Raw genomic sequence first — 11,672 nt, 5'->3', positions numbered from 1 at the left:
TACTGGGTACTGACCCCTCTATATATATTACTGGGTACTGACCCCTCTATATATTACTGGGTACTGACCCCTCTATATATTACTGGGTACTGACCCTTCTATATATTACTTGGATACTGACCCCTCTATATATTACTGGGTACTGACCCCTCTATATATTACTGGGTACTGACCCCTCTATATATTACTGGGTACTGACCCCTCTATATATTACTGGGTACTGACCCCTCTATATATTACTGGAGTACTGACCCATCTATATATTACTGGGTACTGACCCCTCTATATATTACTGGGTACTGACCCCTCTATATATTACTGGGTACTGACCCCTCTATATATTACTGGGTACTGACCCCTCTATATATTACTGGGTACTGACCCCTCTATATATTACTGGGTACTGACCCCTCTATATATTACTGGGTACTGACCCCTCTATGTATTACTGGGTACTGACCCCTCTATATATTACTGGGTACTGACCCCTCTATATATTACTGGGTACTGACCCCTCTATATATTACTGGGTACTGACCCCTCTATATATTACTGGGTACTGACCCCTCTATATATTACTGGGTACTGACCCCTCTATGTATTACTGGGTACTGACCCCTCTATATATTACTGGGTACTGACCCCTCTATATATTACTGGGTACTGACCCCTCTATATATTGCTGGGTACTGACCCCTCTATATATTACTGGGTACTGACCCCTCTACATATTACTGGGTACTGACCCCTCTACATATTACTGGGTGCTGTCCCCTCTACATATTACTGGGTACTGACCCCTCTATATATTACTGGGTACTGACCCCTCTATATATTACTGGGTACTGACCCCTCTATATATTACTGGGTACTGACCCCTCTATATATTACTGGGTACTGACCCCCCTACATATTACTGGGTACTGACCCCTCTACATATTACTGGGTGCTGTCCCCTCTATATATTACTGGGTACTGACCCCTCTACATATTACTGGGTACTGACCCCTCTATATATTACTGGGTACTGACCCCTCTATATATTACTGGGTACTGACCCCTCTATATATTACTGGGTACTGACCCCTCTATATATTACTGGGTACTGACCCCTCTATATATTACTGGGTACTGACCCCTCTATATATTACTGGGTACTGACCCCTCTATATATTACTGGGTACTGACTCCTCTATATATTACTGGGTACTGACCCCTCTATATATTACTGGGTACTAACCCCTCTATATATTACTGGATACTGACCCCTCTATATATTACTGGGTACTGACCCCTCTATATATTACTGGGTACTGACCCCTCTACATATTACTGGGTGCTGTCCCCTCTATATATTACTGGGTACTGACCCCTCTATATATTACTGGGTACTGACCCCTCTATATATTACTGGGTACTGACCCCTCTATATATTACTGGGTACTGACCCCTCTATATATTACTGGGTACTGACCCCTCTATATATTACTGGAGACTGACCCCTCTATATATTACTGGGTACTGACCCCTCTATATATTACTGGGTACTGACCCCTCTATATATTACTGGGTACGGACCCCTCTATATATTACTGGGTACTGACCCTTCTATATATTACTGGGTACTGACCCCTCTATATATTACTGGGTACTGACCCCTCTATATATTACTGGGTACTGACCCCTCTATATATTACTGGATACTGACCCCTCTATATATTACTGGGTACTGACCCCTCTATATATTACTGGGTACTTACCCCTCTATATATTACTGGGTACTGACCCCTCTATATATTACTGGGTACTGACCCCTCTATATATTACTGGGTGCTGACCCCTCTATATATTACTGGGTACTGACCCCTCTATATATTACTGGGTACTGACCCCTCTATATATTACTGGGTACTGACCCTTCTATATATTACTGGGTACTGACCCCTCTATATATTACTGGTTACTGACCCCTCTATATATTACTGGGTACTGACCCCTCTATATATTACTGGATACAGACCCCTCTATGTATTACTGGGTACTGACCCCTCTATATATTACTGGGTACTGACCCCTCTATATATTACTGGTTACTGACCCCTCTATATATTACTGGGTACTGACCCCTCTATATATTACTGGATACAGACCCCTCTATGTATTACTGGGTACTGACCCCTCTATATATTACTGGGTACTGACCCCTCTATATATTACTGGGTACTGACCCCTCTATATATTACTGGGTACTGACCCCTCTATATATTACTGGGTACTGACGCCTCTATATATTACTGGGTACTGACCCCTCTATATATTACTGGGTACTGACCCCTCTATATATTACTGGGTACTGACCCCTCTATATATTACTGGGTACTGACCCCTCTATATATTACTGGGTACTGACCCCTCTACATATTACTGGGTACTGACCCCTCTATATATTACTGGGTACTGACCCCTCTATATATTACTGGGTACTGACCCCTCTATATATTACTGGGTACTGACCCCTCTATATATTACTGGGTACTGACCCCTCTATATATTACTGGGTACTGACCCCTCTATATATTACTGGGTACTGACCCCTCTATATATTACTGGGTACTGACCCCTCTATATATTACTGGGTACTGACCCCTCTATATATTACTGGGTACTGACCCATCTATATATTACTGGGTACTGACCTCTCTATATATTACTGGGTACTGACCCCTCTATATATTACTGGAGACTGACCCCTCTACATATTACTGGAGACTGACCCCTCTATATATTACTGGGTACTGACCCCTCTATATATTACTGGGTACTGACCCCTCTATATATTACTGGGTACTGACCCCTCTATATATTACTGGGTACTGACCCCTCTATATATTACTGGATACTGACTCCTCTATATATTACTGGGTACTGACCCCTCTATATATTACTGGGTACTGACCCCTCTATATATTACTTGGTACTGACCCCTCTATATATTACTGGAGACTGACCCCTCTATATATTACTGGGTACTGACCCCTCTATATATTACTGGATACTGACCCCTCTATATATTACTGGGTACTGACCCCTCTATATATTACTGGGTACTGACCCCTCTATATATTACTGGGTACTGACCCCTCTATATATTACTGGATACTGACCCCTCTATATATTACTGGGTACTGACCCCTCTATATATTACTGGGTGCTTACCCCTCTATATATTACTGGGTACTGACCCCTCTATATATTACTGGGTACTGACCCCTCTATATATTACTGGGTGCTGACCCCTCTATATATTACTGGGTACTGACCCCTCTATATATTACTGGGTACTGACCCCTCTATATATTACTGGGTACTGACCCTTCTATATATTACTGGGTACTGACCCCTCTATATATTACTGGGTACTGACCCCTCTATGTATTACTGGGTACTGACCCCTCTATATATTACTGGGTACTGACCCCTCTATATATTACTGGATACTGACCCCTCTATATATTACTGGTTACTGACCCCTCTATATATTACTGGGTACTGACCCCTCTATATATTACTGGATACAGACCCCTCTATGTATTACTGGGTACTGACCCCTCTATATATTACTGGGTACTGACCCCTCTATATATTACTGGTTACTGACCCCTCTATATATTACTGGGTACTGACCCCTCTATATATTACTGGATACAGACCCCTCTATGTATTACTGGGTACTGACCCCTCTATATATTACTGGGTACTGACCCCTCTATATATTACTGGGTACTGACCCCTCTATATATTACTGGGTACTGACCCCTCTATATATTACTGGGTACTGACCCCTCTATATATTACTGGGTACTGACCCCTCTATATATTACTGGGTACTGACCCCTCTACATATTACTGGGTACTGACCCCTCTATATATTACTGGGTACTGACCCCTCTATATATTACTGGGTACTGACCCCTCTATATATTACTGGGTACTGACCCCTCTATATATTACTGGGTACTGACCCCTCTATATATTACTGGGTACTGACCCCTCTATATATTACTGGGTACTGACCCCTCTATATATTACTGGGTACTGACCCCTCTATATATTACTGGGTACTGACCCCTCTATATATTACTGGGTACTGACCCATCTATATATTACTGGGTACTGACCTCTCTATATATTACTGGGTACTGACCCCTCTATATATTACTGGAGACTGACCCCTCTACATATTACTGGAGACTGACCCCTCTATATATTACTGGGTACTGACCCCTCTATATATTACTGGGTACTGACCCCTCTATATATTACTGGGTACTGACCCCTCTATATATTACTGGGTACTGACCCCTCTATATATTACTGGATACTGACCCCTCTATATATTACTGGGTACTGACCCCTCTATATATTACTGGGTACTGACCCCTCTATATATTACTGGGTACTGACCCCTCTATATATTACTGGGTACTGACCCCTCTATATATTACTGGGTACTGACCCCTCTACATATTACTGGGTGCTGACCCCTCTATATATTACTGGGTACTGACCCCTCTATATATTACTGGATACTGACCCCTCTATATATTACTGGGTACTGCCCTCTCTATATATTACTGGGTGCTGACCCCTCTATATATTACTGGGTACTGACCCCTCTATATATTACTGGGTACTGACCCCTCAATATATCACTGGATACTGACCCCTCTATATATTACTGGGTACTGACCCCTCTATATATTACTGGGTACTGACCCCTCTATATATATTACTGGGTACTGACCCCTCTATATATTACTTGGTACTGACCCCTCTATATATTACTGGGTACTGACCCCTCTATATATTACTGGGTACTGACCCCTCTATATATTACTGGGTACTGACCCCTCTATATATTACTGGGTACTGACCCCTCTATATATTACTGGAGACTGACCCATCTATATATTACTGGGTACTGACCCCTCTATATATTACTGGGTACTGACCCCTCTATATATTACTGGGTACTGACCCCTCTATATATTACTGGGTACTGACCCCTCTATATATTACTGGGTACTGACCCCTCTATATATTACTGGGTACTGACCCCTCTATATATTACTGGGTACTGACCCCTCTATGTATTACTGGGTACTGACCCCTCTATATATTACTGGGTACTGACCCCTCTATATATTACTGGGTACTGACCCCTCTATATATTACTGGGTACTGACCCCTCTATATATTACTGGGTACTGACCCCTCTATATATTACTGGGTACTGACCCCTCTATGTATTACTGGGTACTGACCCCTCTATATATTACTGGGTACTGACCCCTCTATATATTACTGGGTACTGACCCCTCTATATATTGCTGGGTACTGACCCCTCTATATATTACTGGGTACTGACCCCTCTACATATTACTGGGTACTGACCCCTCTACATATTACTGGGTGCTGTCCCCTCTACATATTACTGGGTACTGACCCCTCTATATATTACTGGGTACTGACCCCTCTATATATTACTGGGTACTGACCCCTCTATATATTACTGGGTACTGACCCCTCTATATATTACTGGGTACTGACCCCTCTACATATTACTGGGTACTGACCCCTCTACATATTACTGGGTGCTGTCCCCTCTATATATTACTGGGTACTGACCCCTCTACATATTACTGGGTACTGACCCCTCTATATATTACTGGGTACTGACCCCTCTATATATTACTGGGTACTGACCCCTCTATATATTACTGGGTACTGACCCCTCTATATATTACTGGGTACTGACCCCTCTATATATTACTGGGTACTGACCCCTCTATATATTACTGGGTACTGACCCCTCTATATATTACTGGGTACTGACTCCTCTATATATTACTGGGTACTGACCCCTCTATATATTACTGGGTACTGACCCCTCTATATATTACTGGATACTGACCCCTCTATATATTACTGGGTACTGACCCCTCTATATATTACTGGGTACTGACCCCTCTACATATTACTGGGTGCTGTCCCCTCTATATATTACTGGGTACTGACCCCTCTATATATTACTGGGTACTGACCCCTCTATATATTACTGGGTACTGACCCCTCTATATATTACTGGGTACTGACCCCTCTATATATTACTGGGTACTGACCCCTCTATATATTACTGGAGACTGACCCCTCTATATATTACTGGGTACTGACCCCTCTATATATTACTGGGTACTGACCCCTCTATATATTACTGGGTACGGACCCCTCTATATATTACTGGGTACTGACCCTTCTATATATTACTGGGTACTGACCCCTCTATATATTACTGGGTACTGACCCCTCTATATATTACTGGGTACTGACCCCTCTATATATTACTGGATACTGACCCCTCTATATATTACTGGGTACTGACCCCTCTATATATTACTGGGTACTTACCCCTCTATATATTACTGGGTACTGACCCCTCTATATATTACTGGGTACTGACCCCTCTATATATTACTGGGTGCTGACCCCTCTATATATTACTGGGTACTGACCCCTCTATATATTACTGGGTACTGACCCCTCTATATATTACTGGGTACTGACCCTTCTATATATTACTGGGTACTGACCCCTCTATATATTACTGGTTACTGACCCCTCTATATATTACTGGGTACTGACCCCTCTATATATTACTGGATACAGACCCCTCTATGTATTACTGGGTACTGACCCCTCTATATATTACTGGGTACTGACCCCTCTATATATTACTGGTTACTGACCCCTCTATATATTACTGGGTACTGACCCCTCTATATATTACTGGATACAGACCCCTCTATGTATTACTGGGTACTGACCCCTCTATGTATTACTGGGTACTGACCCCTCTATATATTACTGGGTACTGACCCCTCTATATATTACTGGGTACTGACCCCTCTATATATTACTGGGTACTGACGCCTCTATATATTACTGGGTACTGACCCCTCTATATATTACTGGGTACTGACCCCTCTATATATTACTGGGTACTGACCCCTCTATATATTACTGGGTACTGACCCCTCTATATATTACTGGGTACTGACCCCTCTACATATTACTGGGTACTGACCCCTCTATATATTACTGGGTACTGACCCCTCTATATATTACTGGGTACTGACCCCTCTATATATTACTGGGTACTGACCCCTCTATATATTACTGGGTACTGACCCCTCTATATATTACTGGGTACTGACTCCTCTATATATTACTGGGTACTGACCCCTCTATATATTACTGGGTACTGACCCCTCTATATATTACTGGGTACTGACCCCTCTATATATTACTGGGTACTGACCCATCTATATATTACTGGGTACTGACCTCTCTATATATTACTGGGTACTGACCCCTCTATATATTACTGGAGACTGACCCCTCTACATATTACTGGAGACTGACCCCTCTATATATTACTGGGTACTGACCCCTCTATATATTACTGGGTACTGACCCCTCTATATATTACTGGGTACTGACCCCTCTATATATTACTGGGTACTGACCCCTCTATATATTACTGGATACTGACTCCTCTATATATTACTGGGTACTGACCCCTCTATATATTACTGGGTACTGACCCCTCTATATATTACTTGGTACTGACCCCTCTATATATTACTGGAGACTGACCCCTCTATATATTACTGGGTACTGACCCCTCTATATATTACTGGATACTGACCCCTCTATATATTACTGGGTACTGACCCCTCTATATATTACTGGGTACTGACCCCTCTATATATTACTGGGTACTGACCCCTCTATATATTACTGGATACTGACCCCTCTATATATTACTGGGTACTGACCCCTCTATATATTACTGGGTACTTACCCCTCTATATATTACTGGGTACTGACCCCTCTATATATTACTGGGTACTGACCCCTCTATATATTACTGGGTGCTGACCCCTCTATATATTACTGGGTACTGACCCCTCTATATATTACTGGGTACTGACCCCTCTATATATTACTGGGTACTGACCCTTCTATATATTACTGGGTACTGACCCCTCTATATATTACTGGTTACTGACCCCTCTATATATTACTGGGTACTGACCCCTCTATATATTACTGGATACAGACCCCTCTATGTATTACTGGGTACTGACCCCTCTATATATTACTGGGTACTGACCCCTCTATATATTACTGGTTACTGACCCCTCTATATATTACTGGGTACTGACCCCTCTATATATTACTGGATACAGACCCCTCTATGTATTACTGGGTACTGACCCCTCTATATATTACTGGGTACTGACCCCTCTATATATTACTGGGTACTGACCCCTCTATATATTACTGGGTACTGACCCCTCTATATATTACTGGGTACTGACGCCTCTATATATTACTGGGTACTGACCCCTCTATATATTACTGGGTACTGACCCCTCTATATATTACTGGGTACTGACCCCTCTATATATTACTGGGTACTGACCCCTCTATATATTACTGGGTACTGACCCCTCTACATATTACTGGGTACTGACCCCTCTATATATTACTGGGTACTGACCCCTCTATATATTACTGGGTACTGACCCCTCTATATATTACTGGGTACTGACCCCTCTATATATTACTGGGTACTGACCCCTCTATATATTACTGGGTACTGACCCCTCTATATATTACTGGGTACTGACCCCTCTATATATTACTGGGTACTGACCCCTCTATATATTACTGGGTACTGACCCCTCTATATATTACTGGGTACTGACCCATCTATATATTACTGGGTACTGACCTCTCTATATATTACTGGGTACTGACCCCTCTATATATTACTGGAGACTGACCCCTCTACATATTACTGGAGACTGACCCCTCTATATATTACTGGGTACTGACCCCTCTATATATTACTGGGTACTGACCCCTCTATATATTACTGGGTACTGACCCCTCTATATATTACTGGGTACTGACCCCTCTATATATTACTGGATACTGACTCCTCTATATATTACTGGGTACTGACCCCTCTATATATTACTGGGTACTGACCCCTCTATATATTACTGGCTACTGACCCCTCTATATATTACTGGGTACTGACCCCTCTATATATTACTGGGTACTGACCCCTCTATATATTACTGGGTACTGACCCCTCTATATATTACTGGGTACTGACCCCTCTATATATTACTTGGTACTGACCCCTCTATATATTACTGGAGACTGACCCCTCTATATATTACTGGGTACTGACCCCTCTATATATTACTGGATACTGACCCCTCTATATATTACTGGGTACTGACCCCTCTATATATTACTGGGTACTGACCCCTCTATGTAATACTGGAAACTTTATATAAAACATAATAACTAACCGAATATATGGCGTTCACAGCGGTCCCAATACAGACGATCCATCCCATGGCGTAGAGGATTCTCTGGATGATTATATAACGCTTCTCCGATGGTTCAGACTGAATGATCATGAACCTGTACTGGATGGAAGCGACGCCGGCTCCTGAAATAGACAATACATGTTATCAGCCGGAGACTTCCATATATCATTTCTATAGACTCTTGTATTAACTCCAGGACGCAGTGATGATTATAATCTTCACTGAGCGTTGTCGTCGCAGAACTCACTATAGGAAGCTGCATCTACTTACCAAGAATGGACGTCACCATGAAGACGACGGTGTAGATCACCGATTCCGGGAACTCTTTTCCCGTGTCACTGTGAAATAAAGAAAAATATTGAGAGTTAATAGGAGACAAACCGTGGAATTGTCTCATCTAAGAGCAGAGGAGACTTTATCTTCCTCCATTATAAGCTGTTGCTCATAGCAACCAATCAGACTGCAGCTATTATTTGTCACACGCCCTTTGGAGAATAAAATCAGCAGCCGGATTGGTTACTGTGGATTACGGCTCCATGTTTATATTGCACTCGTATTTAAAGATCTCCCTCATTATCTCCTGAAAGCGGAGTAGTAGAGGTACTTGTAAAACCAACTAACTAAATATGAATTATTAATATCATCTTATTATTATTATTTTTTTTCCATTACTATGGTATTTACGATGAGGAAAGTTCTTTATATTTATAGTCAATTTGATGTTTTCTGTCCCATCAATTATAAGATGCAGGTTATTAATAATCCACAAAAAAATAAAATAATAATAATAATAATAATATTTCACAAATAACAGTAATAATAATACAATAATAACAATCATTATACTATAGAGCCAGGATTCTCACCCCGTCCCCTCTTACCTGATGTAAGGATATTTTTCATGCCCTGACATGACAGTCAACACAATCAGGGCACCGAGGCCCAATAGTGTCCATATGACCCAGAGGAGAGGCAAGAATGCCAAACCCCGGATCTCCATGGCGCCAAATAGAAGATTCACTGAGTAAAATCAAAGATTCGCTAAACAAAAGCCGCTATCTCTGTCCGTCTCTTTCTCTGAATTCACAGATAAGAAGGAAGAAGTAATGTCAGGCAGTGGCCGGTATAGACTCGATGATGTCACCAGTCTTCTGTGATGTCATAGCTGCTCCAGTCATTGTGACATCATCACACATTTCTGAATCTGATTGGTCCTCAGTATTGTAGATTTTTTCACATATATTTCTGCTTATACACAATTTGCATATTCCATAAGAGAATATCCGGCACATTGTGGTGTAATAGCTGCTATTATTATATTCATATACAGGATTATATAATGACCAGATATATATTGACAGCATTTTATAGATTTATTAGTGAAGCTCCAGTTTAAGGAGAACATGGAATTACTAATGAGCCCAAATTACATAATAATAACACAAGAATAAAACATAAATTCTTTACCTTCACAGATGGTGAATACATGTACAGGGAATCTCGGGGTTCCAGCTATGTGCAAATAATACTTATTCATTATATGATAATAATTTCTGCAACTGTTTAATATACTTATCATTTGTGTGACATTCGCTCACCATTTTCGAGATCTCTGCTTGCTGTCAGTTAATGCAAGAAAAGGGGCAATGAGGTGAGTATACTTTTTTAATTTTTTTATTTATTTAATTGTCCAATTGGGTAGTCGGATAGGGGAGGGGTTCGTCTGACCTGGGGAGGAAAGGTGTGGTTCCTCTACCTTGCTATGCTCCCCAAACTGAAATCTATGCCAGCTCCTTCTCTTTTTGGCGTTAATTATATTAAGTTTGCCTCCTTTTCGGAAGCCATGATCCTTTTTACAAATGTGGCGAGGGCGGCGTGAAATGGCCAAATGTAAATTGCGACTTTTGGGCCCTTTTGTAATTTTTCAATGCCGGAGAACTGGCATAGAAAGACTGATATATTTTCCCCTATGACTGTGTGGAGGGGATTTGAACCTCTGTATCATAAAAACAAGGCTCTGGCCGCTATAGAGAATTTTGTACCTATTTAAAGTAAATACAATGAAATTCTAGGTACTTTTATGTGTCCTAAACCACTGCCAATAACCCCTTCACCATCCCACCCAGGGATATCAGTAGTACTTAAATTCTTTTACCATTAATACAATTGGGGGATGGGGGGCATCTTGAAGTCTCAGCC

General features: G+C 41.4%; 1 protein-coding gene across 1 annotated transcript in view; it reads right to left on the bottom strand.

Moving 5' to 3' along the window:
• LOC142657039 (DNA damage-regulated autophagy modulator protein 1-like) overlaps positions 1–9,870 on the bottom strand; it is a 12,802-nt gene extending 2,932 nt beyond the window's left edge. Inside the window, exons 1-2 of the mRNA XM_075832088.1 lie at positions 9,744–9,870; positions 9,453–9,595 (exon numbers count right to left, since the gene is read on the bottom strand). Coding sequence (XP_075688203.1) covers positions 9,453–9,595; positions 9,744–9,870 — 270 coding nt within the window. The remainder of the gene's footprint in view (positions 1–9,452; positions 9,596–9,743) is intronic.
• Between the last annotated feature and the right edge of the window lie 1,802 nt (positions 9,871–11,672).

Source organism: Rhinoderma darwinii, chromosome 7, assembly GCF_050947455.1.
Source record: "Rhinoderma darwinii isolate aRhiDar2 chromosome 7, aRhiDar2.hap1, whole genome shotgun sequence".
Lineage (NCBI taxonomy): Eukaryota > Metazoa > Chordata > Amphibia > Anura > Rhinodermatidae > Rhinoderma > Rhinoderma darwinii.
This window is presented reverse-complemented; position numbering and strand designations above follow the sequence as displayed.